At 39.2% G+C, this 25574-nt stretch overlaps 1 protein-coding gene across 4 annotated transcripts in view; it reads right to left on the bottom strand.

Annotated features, from left to right (window-relative positions):
* The window catches only part of LIMCH1 (LIM and calponin homology domains 1), a 176195-nt gene that overhangs the window by 101700 nt on the left and 48921 nt on the right, over nt 1-25574 (bottom strand). For all 4 annotated transcript variants that reach the window (XM_054294608.1, XM_054294605.1, XM_054294606.1 and 1 more), the window contains exon 2: nt 5904-5974. In XM_054294608.1, coding sequence (XP_054150583.1) covers nt 5904-5974 — 71 coding nt within the window. The remainder of the gene's footprint in view (nt 1-5903; nt 5975-25574) is intronic.

The raw sequence follows: 25574 nt of genomic DNA, 5'->3' as shown, positions 1-25574 counted from the left end.
TAAATACAAGGAGAGGTCATTCTGCCTGTTTAAGCATGCCCCTCACTGTCTATTCCCCTCTTCTCATCACAGGCTTAGCATTACGGTTTATGCTACCTTTGGCCCCTCATCTAAACTGTATTAATAAATAGCTCTTCATTATGAAACAGCGATAAAACTTACAGATTAAGGACTCTGTATTCATATAAAACTATTTCAAATGTCCTCACATGAACCTAAACCTTAATGCTTAATGAGCCTTGGGGCCCATCTCTCAAACCTGGCAACATGCCAAATTCATGATGCTGATAATGTTTTGGCTTTACAGCACGGAGCCTGAAAACCACAGGAAAACACCAATTCCTTCTCACCTCAAAGCATGGGTCACACTCAAAACTTGAAATATGCCTACGAAGCTCAAATACCTTCTTGATTTCCAAGAACAGAAAAGTCAAGCAAAATAGTAATTGAGCATAAGGGCTGGGCATCCACTGACTTCTCCACTGTTCACGACACAGCCAAGTGCTGAACTGATGCCAGGCCCATAGTTCTGACAGACAATTAGAATGATATATCTGAAAAATCCTATCACCTACAAAGACTATTTGTTTTCCCCTACCAGATGACATAAGTGACATTAACTTGCAAGAAGAAGGACTGAAACACCATATAAACAGCAAAGGCTGTTCTACATACCTCATGGTGCCACTGACTCTGAGCACAACAGTTTTATTATTCCACAGCATTACACTTGTGCTGATCTGGCCCACAGCCAGCCCTTGTTGACAACTGCACTTATGTCAGCTCAAGGCTTGGTCAGATGCACCAGAACCAGGATGAGAAAATGCAGCTTGTTCATCACCATCAACATGAAGAACACAAGCTAAGGGGATTTCTTACTTGTGGAAGAAAATAATTATCATGACAGAATAAATTATAAATTCCTTTAAGTAATTCTTGGTCATAATCACCTTCAGTTTGCTCAGATTTATAGTAACTTATCATATTTGCTTTAAATATTATTAAAGTAATCTATGTGCATTACTAATTTATCATCTTTTTTATTTAAAAGTAAAATCTAAAAACTTTCTTGCACTTTTTAAGAGCATATATTCAAAGCATGCACAGCAGAACTGCCTTTCCTATATATTATCCTACAGCAGCTAAATTGTACAAAGTGTACTTTTTTTATAGTTCATTGTACGCACACAATTTTACCAAGATAACTTAAAACCACTATAACATCTTTGTATTTCCTCTTCCAAAAAACAACATAAAAATTACAGAGTCAAATAATAAGCATAGTTTCAAAGAACAATCATAGTTTCTGCACATTTTACGAAGTTACATAATGCCACGTGCTAATAGATAAAATAACTCCCTAAAAAACCCAGAAGACCTCAGGAAACTGCTCCTAAGTTGGTTTCCAGAACTGCACAGGAAAGTGACATCCATCTTTAACCACATACAGTTAGTCTTTTTTCATTTTTATACATGTATGATATGCAGTGAAATATTTATTAGAACTTTCATGCTTGAGAAAAATCAGATTTATTTTGCCTGCATGTGCTGCTATAAATTGATTTTAATACATACATAAACCAGACATGCAGCTAAAATGTTCTACATACAGAACTCAAGGCATTACACACAATCATGATGTTGTTAGACTCTACTGCAAAGCCAAATAATTTCTGCTAATATCCAACTGTTTTAGTTCATTGTTTAAGGTCTTGTGCCCAGGATCCATATCCCAATTGTTGCTGTTATTCTTCTTTACTGTCTGGTCCTGTTCCTGACATTAGAATCTCATTACTACTAATACAAACTTTCAGGCTGACAGGATTACTTGATTCCAGAGAAAGCTTGAGAGAAAATATGATTCCAATTGCATGTCAGAAGTTCTTAGATTGGATATATATCCTGTTTGGATAATCATATCAAAGCAAGCAATTAACTCAAATTTTTGAAGTCTCACATCCCTACAGAGATGTCTTTAACTACCAAATACCTAACATGAAGGAAGGAATCCTGCAGTAGCAGAGCTCAACAAGGGGAGGTTGGCAGCAAGAGGAAGGACAAAAACACTGAAAATGCATTTGCAAGGATATTAGAGCAGAAACAACAGGTCAAGGTTGCATCAAGACATGCATTTTTTCTTCTTGCAATAATTTTTAAACTTATTTATAGAAATTGTTGCATGGTTAGAAATAAAAGGAACCTTGACTTCCCTAACTGCTGTTTCAAAAAACACAACAGAACTGCCCAGACCAGCAGGGCAGACAGAGAGACAGGATATGCACTTTTTTTGGCAGTCAACCTTCATTCAGATGTCTGAATCCATAGAATAGGAAGACCTAAGCATTGCACAACCAGATCTAATTTATTTCTGATTAATCCTCTAGCTTCTTATGATATCTGGGTCAAACCTAAACATGAAAGCTATGTAACAAGGGAGAAAAAAAATTGAACATGTGCCGGAGAAGCAATAGGGGATTTCCAGTGATATTCCTGCTACTGGTGTTGTATTCCTGCATCATATAGCTTTCAACCATGACCCCAGGAAGGCATATTTGCCCACCCATGCAGAACTATTTAGTCTTTTCATATGAGAATTTAATTCACAAAGCATGAACAGAGAAAGAACTGCCTCTGCCTATATAGCTATTATATCCCTGCTGAAATCACCATCTGCACTGATGTCAGAGAGCTATGCTAAAAAAACATGAACTCATTTCAGACAAACAGAAGTCATAGTCACTGGCTTCTCAGCACAGCTGAGTGAACAATTAGAGTCACCACTGTCTGGGCAACTGCACAAGTGGGCTTTCCAACAGCCAGAAAGAATAAAGGGCTTGTGTTGCTCTCATCTGTTGACTTGTTGCTTTATGGCATCCTGCATTGTTTAAATATGCCCCTCAGCTCTCAGCTGAGTGCGTCAAGCGATAAAGTTCGTACAGAGGCCAGATTGAAATGCCACACCACAAGCACCACCAGAGAGGCAGGTGCAAGGCTCGCAGGCTCCTGTGGCAAGCATACACATCTGCACTGCTCCACAACCCATTCATCCCAAGAGCCTGAGCTTTTGGCATTGCCTAGTTGCATTCATTTTCATTTATTAAAGTATGTGGATTGTTGCTAGATGTGAATGAATCATTTATAACCAGTGTAGTGATGTCTGTAGCTGCTTGTGTCTGTAGGCTGTCTAGGACATCGAAATTGGGATCAAGTGGAGGCAGGCCTGGGATTACTGTGTATAAGGTCAAATAATCCTGCTACAGAGACAGAGATTCCCCCTCCACCCTTTTGCACAAACCAGAGTCTTTGGGGAATGGACTGTGGCATGGTAACATCCCCGTTCCCTTCTGCAAAACACCTGCAAAGCCAGAAGGTAGCTTGAGATACGGTTGGGACATTCAAGGCATGCCGACTGTGTTCCCACTCCTGACAGCAGTTTCCAGTCCTCTAGCTGCTGGGATTCCTCAGAGCCCAAGCTTGCTTTCAGTCTTACTCACAAAATACAACAGGTGAGGAAAACCCTGAAACAGTCACACGGAAGTTAAGCACAGCTATTCCCCATTCACATGGACATCACCCACCCAAGTGTCTGGCTATGAGCTGTCAGTTAATGCCCCTTGCAGTGAGTACTGTCCTGTGGGTTACAACATAGGTAAGTTTGCTTTTCTCCAAAACTTCAACAAATCAGATAAAACCTGACCAAAAACAATGACTACTTCCATCTTCAGAAACCAAGACAGCTATCATTTATTTCTTATCTTCTGAAGTTGTCTTAGATCAGGTTTTCATCTACTTGTTGAAGTCAGCTGCAATGAAAGCACAGCAGACTGACAAGGAGTGATGAGAAAGCTTGTATACCATTACATTTTTCTCATTAGGTAGCCTGGTAATTTTCCAATAAGTCACAAAAAGCAGCTTGGTAAAGTTACTGTCTAGAAAGACAGTTACTAGCTATTAGTAAAGGTACTGTCTAGAAAGACAGTATAGCTTGTGGCAGCTTTACAGTGTTCTTCACTGAGCAATAGATAAAAAATTAACTGTCAGTGCTTCACTTGCCAAAGTACTTTTTGAAGATACTCTGGAAGCTTTCGGTGTTAGACCCAAAAAATTCTTTTAAGTTCTCTATTTTTACAATGGGCTTGGAACCAGTGAGGAGTGCACTTCTACTGCTGGTGCTATAGTTCGTTTGTCATCAAGACCAATTTGGTGACTTTAACACATTAACCTAATAGAGTTTTATACACTAGCCACAGCTTGCTAACCAAGAGCAATACAAACTTCATGGCTTTTAAGATTTGAGGCTGAGGAGACAGATTCCTTCAGGCTGATTTGCACTGATCCACAAGTGGTAAATGAGGACAAGCAATTTGCCCAGTATCACAGAACAGTTATGTAGTATAACCAAGTGCTGTCCCTTGGCCTGGTTATGACTGGAGCTCACCACCTTCTAAGAAATACATATTTATTGGTCTCATTAGCAAAACATTAGTTTGTTAAGCCTTCCATCTTAAAGATTTACAGTATTTAAATCAGACTACCTCTGCTTACTTGCAGATAAGATTACAATCTAATCTTGAAATACACAGCCCTTGCTTTTCATGCAACACAATTCAACCTTAACATTCAAAGAGCGCTGAGAAGTGATTCAGCACACATCACTTCCCTTCAACACACAGAGGAGAGAGATTTTGTGTGAGAAGCAACCCTTAAATACAAAGAGGGTATGCTCCTTCTGAGTTACACAACTTGTGATCAACAATAACAACTACTTCCCTCCTCCCAAAGCCACTCCTCAGCAAAGACACGCAACTGCAATCAAAATAGATCACATCATTTCCTTTATATTTTTTCACCTTTAAAAGCTAAAGTTCAAGCTTTCTGATTAATGACACCAGTGAGACATATAACAGTATTTACACAAGTAGGTTTCAGATCTATGGTAAGCTACCTAGAGCTGAGTTACAGGGTATTAACTCAACTCTACTGCTGAAAACAGCTTCCAAGTTCAAGTACCTGGAAGAGTATAAAACTTTACCAATAGCTGCAATTGTCCAGCTACACATCTCAGGAGATCTCCTTCATAAGTATGGATTCAGTTTTGCACAAGCTTCATCATTCTGGTGTGCAAAGAGAGCTTTTATCAACTTCAGAGACAATCCTGCATATCCGGGGAAAGAAATTGGTCCATACAGGTGATTCAGATCAACCGATTCTCCCAAATGCCTGACAACCTGATTTTCACAGGGCTAAGGGCATTAGGGTATATTTCCAAATTCCTCTTAGAAGTCACCAGCTTTGGCATGTAAACCTTAACAAGGTTTTGGAAGACTCTTCCTAAAAACTAGCCATTAGAACTACAGAGAGAAATGTGCAAAAGCTAACTCGTGTCTCTCATCCAAAAATTACAAAACACGTCATTGAAACACACCTTTAGGCAAAATTTAGAGGATACCTAACCTTTCCAGAAACTATTAAAGCAGCTGTGTATTGATGGTATTCACATGGCTAACTCCTGACAGCATTCAGACTTGGAGTTGGTCCAAAACGCCTCATTGTGGCAGAGACATCCACAGGCAGGTGTGGAACACCGTTTGCCAATCTGTGGTTAACAACATTAAATAAAAGGAAACCAAAAAACAAACATAATATTTTTTTGTTTTACATAGCTCAGCTAAGAACCAGGGATGGAGTGAGGGAAGCACTTCATAAAACCTGTTTTCTTTAAACCACATTTCAACTCTCACCATAACAATAGCTTTGGCACTGAAATTGTACTGCAGTGAAATACCACTATGTGCGATGTCAAAACTCTCAAAAGGAAATCAACAATAGAACATACTAGCTAAGGTTGTTTTCTACTTTAGTCAAGATTGTCTTCAAGGCTGAAAACTGTAAGCATTACTTACTCACACAGAAGAATGCCGTTTTCTAATCCAGAACGAAAATCTTTCTCACCAAAACTTCTGCCGGTCACTTGCTGCAAAAGAGTAGAGGGAAACAAAAGAGCGACATCTATTAGAGAGTGAGCTTTACAAGTGCAATTCATAATACTCAGCTAGAGCATCTGCTGCATAAGGAATATTTGAGCTTTACAGGCCTTGCAAAGGACTAAGCAATGTCTATTTCTCTTTCCCATTTCATCAAGCTATTTAACATATAGGACAAAGTATTTGCTCTGGCCAATGCAATTGCAGTCTGCAATTGCAGACTGTTTTCTAGTAGTAAAAACCAAAACTGACAAAATAAAAACAACAATGTAATCTTCAGAATATTTTAGAAGTTTTATTTTATAGTGTTTTGAATTTTAAAACTATTGCATTTAGACAAACTATGTATTTTTATTGCTTTTTTTGCACGACATTAAACATTTTGTACCAGCCTTGAACTTTAGCCCTTAACTTATCATCTTTATAGAATAAGCAAAGACAATTGAAAGCAATGGTGTGAGTTATAGCCCTCCAGACACATGCCTCAATACTCCTGGTTGTATTAAAAGATAATTTACATCAGCAATTCAACCATGAAGAGAATACAAACTCAGTGGAAGCTGTACCTCCTGGTACACTTGGACCAGGAGGTACACTTTGCCTCACAAGCTCTTAAGCCATTCTGTGCTGCTTAGGGATGGACCACCTGGAAACCTTCCAGGAATCCCAATCTCACCTGAGGGTGCTGGATGCTACAAGCATGACTGAACCCCCCTGTATGACTCACTACTGTGTTGACAATGTCTTGCCATTCATCCTCATATCATTCTCAACAGATATGTTCAGTTAAAAGTAAAGAATACTTTTTATTACAATCACAAAAGATATAAAAATAGTTACTGTGTTTAGAAAGCACTGAACAGAAACAATACAAATAAAAAAAACTGTTTTAATTGTCCTGCAGGAGGTCTTCTCTTTACCCAGGCAAAATATTTACCGGATGCTTAAAGAGTTCTCATGGCTTTCATCCAGTTTTTCAGCAGAGCCGTGCTCTGGGTGTTGCTTCCACCATAGAGAACAGTGACTTGGGGACACATCTGTCATTATGTCCCTATTTTCTCCTTGCTGTTATATTCAGATGCAAGACTCTGCCCCTCCTAGTTTCCTGTCATAAAGACAGCAATTTATAAAAACTGACAAGTTGCAACTGTCCCACAGGATTAACAAATGCCTCAGTTTCAGAAATGCTGGTTGTAGCTGGGCAGTCTTGGACAGAGAGCAACACTTTTTAAATTGAAATGCATATGCAAAGCCTAAAATGTAATCCTTCACTAAATTATAAACATATTGTTTTGCTCAATGTGAAGGAAGTTCTCCCATACTCTGAAAAATGTATCATAACAGCATCAGTGGACAATTGTATCTTACACAAATGCATAAAGAAGAACAATGCACTGTGCTGCGCTCATATCTCTGAAGAAACCACATGTAATTTGTAGCACATGACCTTTAGCCATTTAAACTATATCTAGACATAGTAAAACATCTCTAATCTTGATCTGCTGGGACAAGGGAAAATCATGACAATAAAATCATTAGCATTCAGGATGAATTATAGGTGGAGCATATCAAAACTGACTTTTGTTTCATCCATAAGATATAGTACACAAAGGAGCAGGAAGAGCTACTTCATAACTGCCTGACTCCAAGTAGTTTTTTTCATCTGTGAAAAAATTAAAGAAAAATTATAGTAATCTTATTTCACTCCTCAAGACCAAATGTCCCAGATATGGAGATCAATCTTCTTATGCATTTGTTGAAGACCCTCATTTATCAGGGAGCAGTACTGAAAGTGTTACCACAATTCAGGACTCAGCCTGCCAAAAGCTGTCACATGAGTATCACTGTTGTTACTGATGATGTAGGAAGGTTTCATACACTACTTCTGTCAGCACAAATAAAATCATGAAATACAGATGCACAGCCGGCACACGAATTCATCCAGTGAGAGGTACAACACACACTGACAGGAGGTGAGGAAAGACAGGAAGGTCCAGGAACAGTGCACGTCTGTTTGAAAAGGAACTGGAAGTAAATGAGGCATGGCAAGGTTTATGCCTGTTCTAGATGATGCAGCTGCAGAGGGAAAATATTAATCACCTACAAGTCTCCTGATTTAGTCAATTAAAATGTAAAAACAGTTCAACAGAGAAAGGCTAGAAACTAAAAATAAGCACGAAGATGACATTATAAATGACAAAGATAAACCCAGAATGGGACTGAGAGAAGCAAGAAGCTGGATCCACCTTTTCCAGAGGAAACCAGAGCTCAGTTGCTTGGCGTACGCACACACATACACCTCCCTCTCTGCAGAGGCCACTTTGGGCCATACCCTCACGAAAAACTGCTGCAGGCCCAAAGGCCAACCTGGTGCACATTTCTGAGATAACCTCTGTTCAGCACATCCACGGCAGGAAGAGACTAAAGGACTTCAAGCAAAAGGACTGGCTCTCATATTTGCACACAAAGAATCCCAGAATGCAAAGTGCATGCTTTACCCAAACTCCAGTAATCATGAAAGTGTGTGCATTTGCCATGATATCACAAAAAATCTGCACATATCACAGAATTGTGTTCATGTTATTGATATAAGCAGTGGTCAGTTCTTACTAGCTCATCTCCCATCTCAGGAAATAAAAGCCTCCAGTTTGCTGGATGAAGTTCATAAAACACTGACAAAACAAGGACTAAAGGATAGCATTTGCAGTGCTTCTACTGAGCTTTACTGGAAAAAAAAGAAATTGTTCATTTGCAACCAGGTACAGTAAACTGCAAAATGGAAGAACAGATATTTAGCCCATCAGCTTTCATAGTACAGAGAACTGGAGTTCAGAACTGCACCTGCACAAAACCAGTCATGACAAGATGCAAGGTACGCTATTCTGGACTGCTCTCTTCAGGAAAGAAAAAAAAGAAAAGTACATGAAAACCCAAGATGTTAACTGAGAGAACTTTTGAGACCTGGCCTTTCTTTGCAAGGCCAGGCTTCCAGACTGCCACCTCTTGCATGCTTTGAAGACACAACTCCATCCTCCACCTTGCACTCTTCCCACCTCACTGGTAGAGACCAGCACACTTAGGCAGTGCAGGATGAAGCAGGATAGATGGAAGAGTTCCCTATCCACTCTGCAACGGCAGCATACTGTAATTATTGCAGTGCTGGGGTAGCAAAGTTAGAACAAAGTACCTCCAAGACAAAACACAAACTATATTTTGCGAATTATTAGAAAAGCCTCTCACTTCTTTAATAAGTTCTATAAAGCTGAGTGGGAAAAAAGCTGCATTTCCCTGTCATACTGGAAATTAAAAATAGAGAACAGAAGCAAAACATTTATTACTATGTGCTTCATTTATGTGAGGAGGTGCTATTTTTATTCATCATCTGGATTACATTTTCCTCTCTGTAAAAAGCTACAAGTATCACAACCAGGACAATTATTTGAGTGCTGGGTGCATTTCTCATTTTCCCTGTCACTTAACAACAGAATATGAACCTAAAATGAGTAATTTACATTTTTCATGACAACAACTTCAATACATATTTGCATACAGTAACACTTGATATATATTACATTGTTGCTGATTAACTCTTTTGTTCTTTGCAGTTGCACATGCTACAGAAATTTATATCATCAAGGATGGCTGTCATCCAGCCACTAACCATTGCCATATTGTACAACTCTATTTTCCCAAAGCTTCACTTTACATTGTTTTCCTTGCATTTTATATTGCTGCTGGTGCTTCCTGAGATGGAGCTTGCAAAGCTTCTCGTGTCAAAACAGCTTAGGGGAAGAAAAAGAAAAGGTGACAAATTAGCGAACAGATGCTAGCCTCAGGTGAAGGTTATCTAGGCCAACAAGATATAAGTAGTTGAATAAACACTTGGTCATCAGGGATAACTCATTGAAAACACTTAGTTTCATTTTCTATGTGCACATCTGAAAATGTCATGTTATGCAGTGAAAAAATTAGAGGCACAGCAAAAAGAGGTCTTTGTTTCTCATTATGTGTTTTTGAGAGCTTATGAAGCATGACAGTAAAGAGAGGAAGATTTTCTACGCATTTCATAAACTGGTCATTTCTTTGTATGTGTGTATGCTGCCTTTCCATTTTGTGCTACCATTACTTTCCCCTACATAATTTTTTTTCTTAAATGAAAAAATCAGGTCCTGCTACTTAACTAGGAAGATATAAAAGTAAGGCTTAAACTGCAATAATCAGGTATGTATATAGAAAGCATTGGATTGTACAAGCAACAGGGAACACAAACCACCAAAAGAAGCAAAACAGCTTTTAGGACATCAGGATTTGGCTCCTCTAGAGTAATGAATTCCTACTTCCCTGTTTCTGAGTTATCATGTGAGCTAATAAGATGTATACACAAGTTAAATTCCATTTTCATATAACATAAGCAAGGGATTTCTGAACCAAGCAACCCTGTCCAGTCACAGCCAGCTTCACCTTTGCAGCCCAGAACTGCACTGCATTGCTATGGCAGCGCCATGGAGCCTGGAGACCCTTCAGTGGCTCCTGGCTCAGCCACCCATGGATCACGCAATGTCTCTGTCTGCAAAAGTGGACACAACACATCATCTAGGCATGAGTTCCCTCTCTCTTATGTCACACAGCCATTTAAATTGCTAAAATCATAGCAATGCAAATCAGTCCTGAATGGCTTTATTACAAATACTAGGAAGGTAGTTGATTTAGTTCAGAGAAACTTGAATATTGAATTAATGGAGTTTTCCAGGGGCAACAACCACAGATCTAACATACCTGTCTTCCAGTAAAGCAGAATGATCAGCACTCTGCTCAAAGCCTTCCAAAAGACTTTACACTATTGAGGTAATTTACTACTGAAATCAGTAAAAGAGCAAACAATATCTCTAGTGTGCAATTCTACTGTCAGGGACAAAACCAGCATGAGCTCAGAATGACTAATGTGGCCAGCAATAAATCACCTGAAATTCTGTGATACAGAACTTGAAAATTTAAAGAATATATGGGAGAATGATGGTAGATTTCACACTTGGATAGCAAGATTAATCTGCAAAGAAAGCACTTATTATTTTTAGGTCTTCCACTTCCCGGTCACGTAAGTTTAACTGCCATTTGCAATGTTAACTACCTGTACTGAAGTCCCTTTTTCTCTTTTCCTCTGACTTTTCATCTTCATATTATTCTTTGATGAGACAAAAAACTGACTCACTCTTAATATTTCATATAAATTTCACTTTTTCTAGCAGCAATAGAATAAAATAGCATATTCTCCCCCATTTGCTTTAAATTCCCTTCTGCCACACTGCTAATCAGGTCAGCTGACAGTTTAGTCAACATATAGCATGGAAAAACTATATCCACTGATACAAACACACTCCCCTTTGGTGGGCTCAATTCTAAGTCCTCGCTAAAGGAGCAATTTATTTACTTAGGGATGCTAGTCACTGCCTTTTGTTTTCCATGGAGAGAGCAGCAACTGGAAAAACCACAACAGCTGGGGTTTTTTCTGATCCTTTGCACAGATTAATGAAGACACAATTCTGTGAATGGACACCTATATTTAAAGTGTAGACCAAACTGGCTCTGTTAGTACTTTGTTTAGGAGACAAAACAAAAGAAATACTGAAAGTGTAGCACACACCAGCAGCTATTACCCTACCTAAGGCTTTAAAGCTAAGTCTGGGAAGATTTTGTCTTTGCTAAATCCTGCTCAGCACCAGAGCTTTCCACACTGAAATTCTGCATTGCTCACAGTAGTATTAAACATGCAGGGTTGCCATACGTTGCTTGGATTTATGATCTTGCAGAGCCGTGTGCATTTCTGCCAGGACATCTGGTAGTGTAATCCTGTTTGGCTGGCAAGCTGCTAGGGAGTGTTAAAATTTAATGATAGAGTAAAATCAGCTGCCTTTTCATCTCTCTTCCCTAATGCTGTTTGTATACATTTCCAGGTGCATTGCCAGATATTGCAGCCTTCCCTTTGGGGTGGGGCGGGGCAGTAAACATTTCAGTCAAGGTTGAACACTTTGTAAAGAAAGAGAGCAAAGAGCAGGAAGGGAACTTAAAAACTACTTCTGTCAGACTTCTCTTGGCTGCAGCACATGCCCTGAAAGCTTCACCTAGCATCAGGTCATCTGTTACATCTAATCTGTATCTGACAGTCAGTAGATTGGGATTGCATTGTTTTATGGGCAACCAGACTCTTATCTCCAGTGTTATCAAAATTAGGTACTAGATGGCAGATATGACAGACCAACCTAGTGTGTTTTTAATCAATTGTTCAATTTAGGGTTCTTTTATTGCTAAAAAAAAAAAAAATATAAAAATCCTTTAAAAACATTTCTAGAAATCCATCATCCCTTTCTTTGTTTTAATGGGAATTAAAGCAGGGGAGAATTGTAGGCTTTGACACAGATTTACTAGTAAAGCGTTCATCCTACTTTTTGAGTGGGGAGAAGGAAGATGAAGCACTATTTTGGGAAAATAACTTGGATTTGGAAGAAGGTACATCTTAGCATAACAACACATTCTTTAGCTGTTTGCTCTTTTCTGTAAAAACAAGATTCCATGGTCAGAGGAGCAGTGACCAGAGGAGCACATATGATGTGAAGCCAACAGGTACAAGAGACCAGAAGACAAGCACACACCTCCTCAGTCCAAGGCCCTCATTTAATCCAGTCCTGTCTGTCTGGAGAGTCTGGCCTTACTCAACCCACCCTGCTTCGGGGTGCACCAGTGCACAATGGCAGCTCCTGCACCTCTGAAGGGAAGAGGAGCAGATGCCTTGTAATTACTAGCATGAACACCCTTTCCCAAGGTCTTACTTTCTTACCCAACCAGGCTAAATAAGCAGTCTGCTCACTGACAAAGGAAAGGTTAATTAAAGATATCATGATTTTGTTTTTGTATGATCCCCTGGGGCTTTCCATGGACAGACAAACATTCACACCACCTTTTATTTTACCTCTTCAGTTACATACAGAAAGAAAAGTATACAGGGAACTAGTCTCAAAAGCAGAAACTCTTGATTCAGCTCTTCTGTTTTCCCTAACTAATTCTTCTTGATGCTGATGAAGTACTGATGAAGGGAGATTACTCAGACTCTGGCTACTGAACACAGAGTAGCTCTCCCACTAGTAATCTATTTTCCTCACATTTTATCACCAAGTCAAAGATGTTTTTTAGCAAAGGACAGGAGAATTTTTTCCTTTGTCTCAGGTTGATTACATTAGCAACTTTCCAGCAGAACAGGAAATTGGGTTTCTGGCCTTGTCCAACAGAGCAAAGAATTAAAACAGACATTTTTTTTATCCCCTGACTCCTTTTTCTAAGTCTAGAAAAGGTTTCTCATGCTCTTGAAACACTGCTCCTCCAAGATTTATGCTATGCTCTATCATCTATAAGTTGAAACTGAAGCATCTGTTAATAAAACTCTCTATTTTCTCTCCTCCAACTTTCGAAAGTTCAGGCAGTCCTGAATCAGAAGTGTTTAAAGCTCTGCCAGTTACAGCTGTAGAGGCAGAGGCAGAGCAAAACACAACACAGGCAGCAGACTCCTCATTCAGCTCAACATCTTGTCTCACCCTCAGAGCAATGAAGAGATCAACAGCTCTGTAGGAGATGATAGGATCACTGCAGTATCTAGATTTGCTAATCTCCACTTTAAACTGCTTTAACCTATTTTACATTAATGACTGCATTTATATTTTACAAGATCACTGCACTACTTCTTGGACAAGCAGTTTTTGACACCAGTGTGTTGCTTTCTGCCAGGAATGTGCATCTTGGCAGACAATTTTAAAACCGCACACATTTAAAGCTGCACAGAGACAGGAATACAAACATACGAGATGCTCCAAGTTTGAGGGGCCCAGCACTAGAAGCACTTCAGCCTGTCATTAACCACTGTCAGAGAGACTACCAAAGCTCAGCACTGCTATTGAGATTTTGCAATGAAAAATGTCTGGTAGGAGACACCAGCTTCCTTTTCTGAAGAAATTAAGTGTTCGCTTGAGCAAAACATTAATAAATTTAACCATCCATTTATAGATGATACTCAGTGTCTTAGGTCTCAGTGAAGCTTCTGAAATGCCAATGATGAGCATCAGTAGGCACCAGTCTACCTTGAAGCTTTTAAATCTAATGTCATCCAGTTGTTTCAAGGCAAGTCCACATGTAAAATGTCCCATTTACAGTCTGTGCAATTTAAATATATATATCTCTATATATATAAAAGTATAGCTCAGCAAGGCATTTAAGACTTGATTTTCCAGACAGTAAGCCTGGAAGCCCAGAGCAAGCAAAGCAGGAAACTGTCCATGGGGAATAGAGATGTGTCATACGAACACTGCTGACAGATAATTCTATCTGCTATCAATACAACTCTGCAAAACTTTGCTCCTTTCAAATAAAAGGGGAAGAGGTAAACCACAACGCTTTTGAGAACAATATGTGAACTTCTTGGATGTTTCTTCTGTACTCTGGGTCCTCCCTTGGCACATTCTGCAGCAGGAACAGGGCTGTGTGCCATGGTTTTGCAGCCACTTGCAAACAAACTGCAGAATTACCAGCAGGTAGTTCTAAACAGGAAAATCAGTGCATTTCAAAAATCACAGACTGAAAAAAAATGATCCACTTTCCTACAGAAAGGAGGTTAACCTTAATTCAGTCATATACTTTTGAGATCTTTATTAATAACTCTTTGGAAGTAGATCTACTTTGTCCCTGCCTCTGTAGAGACAGAGTTAAAGAAAAACGTTCCCACTCTGAATGCTTTTCCAGATAAGCCAGTTTTTAAACAACATTTGGCTACCAAGCATGGATAAAACTAGACTCACAAGAATTTAGGAGGGCACACAGTCAGGACAGCTGATCCCAACAGACCCAAGGGATAAGTATCCCATACCATATGGATCATGTGCAGCAGAGGGAAGGTTGGTGGGGAAGCTGCTGCTGAGGTACTGGCTGGGCATTGGCTGGTGGTTGGTGAGAAGTAGGTTTTTCTTGCAAAACTTGCCTTTTTTGAGGTTTCATTTACCACTCTTTGTTTTTTATCTATTCATTACAATGTAGGATTATTTTATTTCTATTATTAAACTATTCTTATCTCAGCCCCTGAATTTTCTCACTTTTACCTGTCCAATTCTCTTCCCCTGATCTTCCTGGAGGGGAGGAGTGAGTGAGCAGCAGTGGGGTTGCCAGCTGGTATTAAAACACAACATAGCCAAAAAAGAATGCTGCCACAAGTGAATCAAACCACCAGAAGCTAAATAGGAAGGTATGGTGAAACAGAACAACTATTTCTCTGTAAATTATCATGACATTACACACAGATAGAAATCCCACTGCAGCCTCTACTGGAAAAAATTGGTTTTCTGTTCTCCCCAACACTTCTCCATGGCTCCTTTGACCCACATCCTGAAGGACAGGCAATAGCCCTGCAAAAGGGAATAGTGACTGCCAATAATACTCTAGACAAGAGAAACACTGCAGACTATCTAGAATCAGCTGATGTCTTAGAGCACATGGACATGAGGTGTTGGTAGATTTGACTGCCTATAAATAGACAATGAAGTATTTCTGTAAGATTTTAAACCACAGCTTACTCTTCAAAAGACACTTCCAAGAGTCGTCAGCATCTTAAGCAGAACTAAGAACCTCTATTTATTTCTCTGTCCTCCTCCTCCTTCTCCCAAAAATTACAACTTTCCCCAGTTAAAGAATGTTTAGACCTGTCTTTCAACAGATTGCTCCCACAGGAGCTAGGGATCTTGCAGTGCATTTTGAGTACTAGATTGAAAGCCATTTTTCATTCATTTGATCTAGCTGGATTAGGGCAGTTAACAAATATCAGTAACCAGTAAGAGTTTTCTGCTAAATGGAATTCACAAATCAATACTGTTGTCCCTTGCAATGACAAACATGCCATTCACATATCCTGAGCATCAAATCAAGACCCATTTACAAGGCTGCCCCTGAGACAAAACCCAGCAATGTTACACAGGGTAAGCTGTTGCTCTTTTCTCTCCTGCTGCTGCAGATTCAGGGAGCCTTTGTTTGGAGGACACAGAAAGCAGAGGGAGAAAGGGAGGAGGATTGATGATGCACACAACAATAATAAACACTGTTCTTTTCTATTGCTGGAGCACCTGCTGCCTCCATCAGCTCAGGCTCATCCATTATGCAACACACCAGCCCCGACAATTCCAGAAGCACCAGCTCTGAAGACATGATAGACCTGACCAGGAAGCAAGACACAGAACGAGCACCTCTCATTATCAGATCGATGAGCTGCACTGGTGCCCATTCTCTGCCCTCCTTATTGTTGGGTGAAACAAATACTAGGAACAATTAGGTTAAGCATCTTGTTCAAATATACTCAGAGCAATAAAAGAAATTTGCCTTCTATAAAATGTAACAATTTAGCCTTGTAGAAAATAAATTCCTGAAGAGGAAAAAAACCCCTGACAATGATTCTAACTACTGTAATTTTTATTTTTACTCATAGTGGATATCATGTAAGGTCTAAAATGGATTGAAAGGAATGCAATTATTTCACTATAATGCTTTAATACTAGAAAAGGAAACTATTAAAAATATGCTTAACATTTCCAATCTAAACAATAAGAACTGCAAGTTTCAAAACATCTTCTACATTTCTACAATTCCAAGAAATCTTTTCAGTCAGCCACTTCCCTGACAGAATTAGACCTGTCCCAAAGACATTTTCACTCTTTCTTACCAATCCAGAGTATCTCACCCATGTCAAGAGGGCAACTCAAATGCCATATTAAACATGAAACACTGGCAGGAATCAACATTGACATTGAAAAGAATATCTACTATCATCAGAGTTGGATTGCAAAGCACTTTTAAGAATTAGTTAATTTACAGTTTTCAGACGTCAAAATGAGAGTAAGTCCTTTATCAGCACATTGGTTTTCCATGTACCTCTTTGCACTCATGTACACTCAGCAACCTCTTCCTAATTTGAAATTTTAAAAAATCCACAGCTCTTGAAACTCATCATTAATTACTGATATGAATATATTAAAAAGGGAAACATTTTCATTAAGTTACTTTCCTAAATAGGTTGTTTTCAAATTTCACATATTATTCAAATAGATTAAATTAAAGGCAAACAAATATCATCAATTTCTCTGTTTCTTTTTTAAACCATATAGTACTGACAATGTTATGTAGCCTTCATCATTAATATTGTATGTGAAACCATGGAAGGATACTGCTGTCATACAAATTGGAAAATGAACCAGAACTGTCAGAACAAGAATACCTGCCTAATCTACAAGCAAAATTATACACAAAGAAGGGGGAAAAATATTAAAGAGACCCTACAATTTATTTAAATAATCCAGATATTCTGTGTATCAACCACAACAGTCTTTTGAGAAGGCATTCACTTATAGGAATTGCATTTCTCCTCTGTTGTTTTCTAATGTGACAACATATCTGCATGACAGCAGGAGCTTTGTTGTTGAACTCACATGCTCAAACAGTTTTTCAATCCTGTCTGTCAGCAAGTGCACCAAAACCATATTAAAACCTGAGATAACCCCTGTGATGTTTTAAAAGGCAAAGCTCAGGAAGAACCCAAAGCTTCTTTCTCTGGCTAAAATTAAAAGTGTCTCTTGCAATCAGCTGACTTTATTAAGTGCAAATTCTAAACTTCTCATGCTAAATACTACCCAGCTTGGGCTGGAAGAAGCAGTCACCTACAGCAAGCCACCAGGAACAGCTGCTTGATAACAACCTGTCATCTGGAATTAAGGGCAAGTGTTTAAGACTTCCCATGAGAGGGGGAAAAGAAAAGGAAAAACAAAAAAAGAAACGGACACAGGTTTATTTGCTATGAAAGCATCATTGACACATCCCTGATATTTGGACAGTTTCACCTTAGCAGTCAATCCAGTTTCTGACTGTTTGCTTATTTTTCATTCCCTGACTAGGGGCTCAGCAGAATATGAAAAAGTTTATATGGAGTTGGAGAGGCTGCTGGAAACTCAGTGTTATTATGCCAAGACAGATCTGCTGAGACATTTGCGACCACCACATGATTTAACTATGCCAGTTAATCTGTTGTAAAGCTAAATTTTCTTATGGTATCAAGCCCACCATTGCTGGTTTTGTACATGATGAGAGGCACCAGGTATCTGAGTATGAGCTGTCTCATTTTAGCCAAAACAGCACACTATCAGCACATTCTCCAACCATCTGTTTTTACCATCCCTGCAAAGTTGGCTGAACAATTTTAAGTCCAGTACTTTTGTAGTGTTTCGCAAAATCTTCACTCTGACTCCACATCTTAAAAAACTCTTAGAAAATTTCTCCCAGTTAGCTTGAAATGATACTTTTTTATACTACCTTCTTCCTACTACCATTCTCTACCTTTCAAAACACCACTGATTTTTACCACTCAGCACTAAAACAGGACATTTTTAAGTTAAAAGAAAGTTAATTTTCCTGCTGCCTCAACACTTGGTGTTTGAGGCAAGGGAGCAGAAGGAAGAGAAGGGCAACCAGTGCTCGATGCCTTAATTGCATAGTATAGCATCCCATAACTTTTGTGCATTTCACTTTCAGATGAAGTCGGATGAATTTCTCTGGTTTCTTAAAGTTTTGACTTGGGCAAAAACAAGAGAAGACCCATGAGGATAAAAATTAAGTTGCAGGCAGAAAGTACTTTATGCGTTAGGAGCTACACATTAAGTCTGTTTGATATAAGTTAACTCCTACAGAAAAGCACAGCTGCTGTCTCCAAGAGTTAGAAATCCCACATTCATACAAACTCTAGCAGCATAAGAAGAGGCCTCACATCACTTACTCGAGTGATTTTATTTTTATCTTGATGAGCTGACACCACATAATGCAAAGGCATTTGCATTAGTACAAAATTATCAAGTTAAATAAACTATGTCTCAAGAGCTAATTCTATCTTACTGTCTGAAGAATCATTATATAATGGAACAAAATAGGATGTCTACTAATACGAAAAAAACAGATTGGACATCAGAAAAAATAACACTATTTTTTTATGTTTCACATCCAAACCACAAGCCAGCAAGTATTCAAATTTTTTCCAAGACTAATAAAAGTTAAATTACTTTGCGGTCTTTGGTTACTGGGTAAAGACCAGATATGCTGCTTTAAAACTTTGTCTTTACATAGCAGAGTTTACAATTTAAACCAGACAGCAAATTCAAATGAACACTGAGACATTTGAAGCCAGGTTTTGAACACTGTTCAGCACCCCTCTACCTAGGTCTGAACAAAAGCACATTCTCTCCATGATTCAGTTATGCCATTTTGTCCCACTCCCTCTCCAGCTTATTTCCATTCAACAAGACCCATTTTGGCAACTTATTAGAACAGCTGAAGCAGGATTCTCTAGAGACAAGCATCAGATTAAAGAATCTTGGTTTTTTTCTCATTTTAGTGGTTTTCTTTTGTGCTTCAGATAGTAGTGGAAGGTGGAATGGCTCTGTAAAATCAGACAGGCAAATTAAATAACAAATACACTCTCCCTTGCTACATCATCAACAGACAGTGATGTCTTTTGCAGACTTTGTGTGTAGAAGCAGGCCACTACACCTAGGTGCACAAAACTGCCATTTGTGTCTTCTGTAACACTTTGCAAGACAACCTTTGCAAAGCTGTGCAGGGGGGCTTACTAAGATAAAAGGCAATGTCAGACTTGTCCAGGGAAAGTCAGTGACCCACATGATCACACAGCACCCATTACCTTGTGATTTCTTCTTATGAAATAAACCCCATGTGTATAAAGAGGAAAAAAAAACCCCAGTAAACAGAAAAGACCAGAAATCCAAACTGATACATTTAGATGAGCTGTCACAATACTGTGTGGAGGAGATAAAACCAAAACTGAAAATACAAAGCTTGTTCCAATCTATCCCTAATGCTAACTCATGATCCCTTTACCAACATTGCCATGACCCTCTTCAAAGAGCTCTGATTCGCTTTGCCACTCTCATACCATTTTCAGTCATTTCACTCTTGCTATTATAGTCACAAATGCATTCCCTCTAGTTATCCAGTTTTCTATGCTAAGAATAGAAAAGAAGTATTTCCACTCAGGAGAGAAAGCTAATGTCTAGATAGATGTCCCTCAAGCTTCCATTCTGGTTAGTTGTTAATTTTGAGTTAGGTATGTGGTATTTGATCCCAAGGTAATAACAACTATCCCAACTTCTATTAAGATTAGTGAAAACTAAGTTATTCAATTCTCAACAGGGAACTACTGTGCCTTGGCCAGTTCAGCTATTTGCAGACCATTTCTGTATCAGGGTTAGAGAAGGTGCTAGCTCTGCAGCTAATAACTCCCACACAGGGCAAGAAGGTTGAGACTTGCTGCTTCTTTCAAATGCCCTAAAATAAACAAACCCCTTTGTTCCTTCCCCTTGTAGTAACAGAAGGGACCAGATGGGAAAAGTGAAACAAAGGTTTTCCTGATTATATCCATTTTATTATAAACAGCTGCTTTTCTCCAAGTCATTGTTATATCTTGCACAATTTCTGGATGGTCTTATGCACAAAAGTCTACCAACAATCATTTTTATATCTATGTATATAAAAGGCTTTTAAGTCTTCATATTGTTGATTTGCATTCATTCATCAGCTAAATACAGCTAACAATTTAGCAGACAAGCTGATCTCTACAGCTAACACATTTAACAGGTTTTATCAGTTTGCAAATTCACAGAGCAGCCTCCCAGGGACCAACACTTACATGTCTCACAATCAAAACAAACATCTGCAGTCCTCAGATGATAGTTAGTAAACAAAACAAGGTGTGTGCTGACTGCAGAATTAGAATAAACAAATACCACTAAAATAATTTTTTCCCATACTTTAGAAGTCAGAACTATTTCCGGATTCTCAGGAACAAAACACAACCTGAATCTTTGCTCAAAGTCACCTTATGCTGGAGGATCAGCTCCTAAAAAAGGACTCTGAACCAGTACCTTACAAAATTTAAAAAACCCAGCAATGTGACATAATCACCAAACAAGATATTAATGAGGCTGTTTGCAATTAGCTTGGAAAAAAGAAACATCCACAGTAAACCTGCCAGATCTTAGGCTGACTGCAACCCCAGAGAGTAGGAGAGGGCTGAGAAATATTGGCAGAGCCTCCCAGCATGAAGGCTGAGGGTGTGAGAAAGGAGAGGAAGTGGAAAGCGAAAGGGTGATGGTTTGCCAGGCCCATTCCAAGATTTCTGTCTGCAGAGTATCTGTACGTGTTAGCAGAGCCCCGAGGTTACGCTGCTGACAAACAAACTGTGTGTGACTAAACAGGCCCTGATGTACCACAGAGGGCAGCTGACTCCAATCAGAAACTTCGGCCTCACCAGTATCAGTGGCTGCCACATCTAAGCTGTGTTAAGTAAATTAAGAATGTTTAATTCTATTTTTATATTCACTAAATCATTAAAAGCCAAGCAGAAAATTTATAAAGTCTGAAGATCTGGTTTTGAACATAACCTGTACTGACGATTTTTGAAGGAAGCTGCAAAATAAAAACACACTTAAATTTTAAAAATGTGTTTGGAAACATTTCAGCTGCTTTTCTTTCTAGTGTTTCACATGTAACCATTTGTGGTTTAGCTAGGAATTTTTTAATATTCATTTGATTCAATGAACAGATGCCAAAGCTTCATCTCAAAATTCTCTGTAAGAGTTTAATTTATTTTTTAAAAGGAGGTAATAGGTTTTAAATATCTAACTCTTCTTCAGAAAAAAGCCCAGAAACAAAACTCAGCCAAAGGTCAGCCTTGTTAAACACATATATCTGTGTAATTCAGATCAAAACACTGCTTCCTGCAATTAAAACACTTGCCATATTTCCCACTGGGCTCAAAATTCAGTTCTTTTGCTATTGAGACGGAGGGCAAAAATGAACTCTTTTCTGAAACAAAAGGTTTAGAAACATCCAACTGTGCAACTTCTGAGCTGCACAGAGCCACACCAAATACACACGTGCTCTGGAGAGGTCATCCTCCTTGTTACTCATGTGACCCAGGGATGAGATAAAAACAGTTTTCAGATTCAGAAGTCAGGAAATGCAATTCCCCGTTACACTCTAAGCCCAAGCCCACATTCCAGCAGGTCCCTCAGCCACTGCTGGACCAGCCCAGCACCACCCAGGGCACTGCTGGAGGCCTTCCTGAGCCCCTGCCACGCCAGCTCCCACCAGCGCTGCCCTTCCCAGGGCCACCACCAAATGCTGAAAGGACTTTGCAGCCACTGCCAGCCTGACTGTGGGGTTGTTAAGGAGTCCTAGAGAAAAGTGGAACTCAGCAGAAGGAGGGCAAACATTACAGCCAAAACAAGTTCTTCTGGAGTTATGATGCCTCAGACACAGGTATCCAAGTCCAGTTTGCATCTCAGCCACAAGCTGCTCAGTTAGACAAAAATCTCGACATATCCACTGCATTACACAAACCCAGCTTCTTGGCCAGGATTTTCAATCTCTCTTTGCATGAGGACATCTTTTTTAGTCTTTTTTATTTTAAATATATTTGAGGTTAGCTGTTTAATCAGCGTATTTTTTTAAAAAACAACACACCTCTCATCAGCTTTTTAAATCAAATTCTTTTTATGGACCAGTCTCTCATGTAGTACAGTTACTTTGGATAAATCAGGCCACCCAATTTGCAGGTATAAGCACTTACATATTAGAGATGGAGGCAAACTTGACAACAAAAAACCTGTTCAAATCTGTGAGACTATGCAGGACACACAAAGAAAGGAATGTAGGAACCTTGGACTAATAGTTCTAATAAAAACAAATCTAAATCTCCTCAAATGTGTTATTAATTAAAAGTAAGCCATTTCTGAAAATTGAGTATTTATTTGAAACTTCCCTAAAACTACAAAAACAAACAGAAAGCTTTCTTTACAGTTAAAAGTTAAAATTTCTTCCCCTACATAGGATACAGTGATTATTATATTTTAAGAAATTAATTTATTATTCAAAACAAACTACTCTCAGCTCCTGAGGCTATTACTAGTTGTGCAGCTAAAAAACAAGAATGCAAAGAGCATTAAATACATTTCATGAAATACAATTTGCATCTGCCGCCTCAGTTATTCTCTCTGGAGATAAGCTTTTCTCTACTTCTCAGATCAGAGACACCAGTAAGCAGCTTTTTTCCCTCACATTTTTCTTCCTCTCTCCTCTCAGAATAATTCTCACTTTCTGCAATAGCACTTTTCAGTCTTTTAGAAAACTATACAGAATTCAATTCAATAGATTCTTAGATCAAGTCACAGCTGATTACAGCATCTTATTTATCCTAGTGGGTCTAAATAGAGAGAATACTATGGTTAAACTGTGACACAAAATGCATTTAGCTGGAACCAAGAGATGTAATGGCAATCTGCACATTACCTTTTGAAGCAAATGCTCTTCCAAGGAGTTAAAAAGAACATTAATGTGTTTCCTCCTACACTATCACGGCAATACTGCTTTATCTTGCATTATTCCCAGAGAGCCACTTGTGTCATTTAGAGGCTCTACTGGAAGAACTCCCTTATGTTTGGAAAGGCCCTTAGAGGTCAAATAATTTCTGTCTCAAAGTTGAATCAAACATCTCAAATTCAAAATATTTTAAGTTTGTTTAAAATCAAATTCAAAAATATTCAAATATTTCTACATTAACCATTGCCAAGAACACCCCTCAACAGCAGTGGTCATTCTTCCCTTACTAAATCCAAAGAACAGCACTCCAAACATAACAATTCTAAATATAAAGAAATAAGCAACTTTTTCTGTAATTATGCTCTAAGCTTCCGTACTCTCGAGGAATTAGCTCTGACATATATTGACAGTTTGTTTTATCAACCTAAAACCCTCACACAAGCAGTTACACTGATGCAGAATAGCCTAAAATTACTTTACTCTGTCTTTGAAGGAGACCACACAAGGATGCACAGCAAGCACAGACCACTGAAGCCCATGAGTCCTTGCTTGTTCAATGACAGGGAAACCAATAAACAGCCTCTTTCTGTATCAGCATTAGATATGGATTTATTACTGACTGCTAAGAACTGGCTTCTATTCTACTCAGAAATTTCATACTGAACTAAATGAGCATTTTTTTATAAAAAATTACTGTTATGTAATGAATAATTTTGTCTGCTGTGTGTGTGAATTAAAAACTAGCAGCCATCTAAACCAAGTGTAAGACATAGAGGGCTGCCAGCAAAATGCCAAGGCCACTAAGGCACTGGATCAAAACCCACACATTTCAACTATAGCAAGAAAAAATGCTCTCAAACCTCCTTGAGCTTTGAAACACTACAAATGAATGTGTGATACAGCAGAATGCATCATCTGTGGAAGTCCATTTGAATAACACAGGACTTAACAGGTTTTAAAAAAATCAAAAAATATAATACTAACTAACCAATACCAAAACCAACAAGTAAAAAACCCCCCAAACAGTATGGTATGAACATTTAGGAGATCCAGAGGACTAGCACACCCCTGAATTTCCTCATGGGACCTGAAAATCATGCTGCCATCACTAGTAAAGAGGCCGCCTGTCTGGTGCTGGCTGTGCCTCGTGCTGCCTTGGCAGTGCCCTGGCTCGGGCCTGTGGGGCCGGTTACCAACAGGGACACAGCAGAGACCCCAAAATGCGGGCACAGGCTCACCACAGACACACCAGGACTGCTCACAACTTACTGATGGCCAATGAAGAAAAGCAGCCTTGAGAGCCTGGAAGAGACTGCTTTAAACTGACAGCAAGACAAGGAACAGTAAAAGGCACTTGATCCGGCCTAGGAAAGAAACATCATCCCCCTCACACAGTACAGGCCAGGGTCTGTAGGCAAAAGGACAAAACCCGTCTTCAGGCTCCACAGCTAATGAAAGGACAGGAACTCCAGTGCAAGTGAAAGACTGACATAAAGGCATTGTCATGGGAGTGCTGGGGCTGTGCAGCAGCTCCTGCTCTCCCACCAGCCACAAGGATGTGCCTCTGTACCTGTGTGCCCAGAGAAGCTCCTCCGCTCCTTCCCCATCCAGCCCTGCCATGCCAAGGACACAGGAGCAGCCATCCAGAGCTCACACAGGAGTGTGGGGGGGGGTTTCCCCAAAAGCTCTGGTCTGGAGTTAAATGGAGTTTAAAACCTACTTGTTCAGGAATGTCATCTGAAATGGTCCTTCTCAAAGCAGATTTTAAAAACTGAGGTACATACAAGTTGTTGTCCATTTCTGCCTATCCCTTATACACCTTTAGAAGTTGAGTTTAGCTAGTCTGTGTTTCCAACTGGAGTCATAAAAACCTTGTACTGCAAACTCTGGTGGTAAAGGAGAACAGTTCTATATACCTGAATATACTCAGCCAGTTTAACTGCAAGTGACAAACAAAAATATGGGGGCGGGGGGAACAGAAAAAAAAAAAGGCCAAGTTGCTCTTTTCGTATCTCATGCAATTCTTATTTCTCCCTCCATTTCTTTGACGATCAATGAACTCTGCAAAAAGTTCTGGTGGCTGCTTTACCCCTCTATTCAAGCCCATAACTGGCAATTTACTAAAGCAATTAT

This window comes from Melozone crissalis, unplaced genomic scaffold (assembly GCF_028551555.1).
Source record: "Melozone crissalis strain CALT ecotype California unplaced genomic scaffold, PUWL_Pcris_2 ptg000006l_1, whole genome shotgun sequence".
Lineage (NCBI taxonomy): Eukaryota > Metazoa > Chordata > Aves > Passeriformes > Passerellidae > Melozone > Melozone crissalis.
Note: the sequence above shows the minus strand (reverse complement) of the source record. Positions and strands in the feature narration are given on the sequence as shown.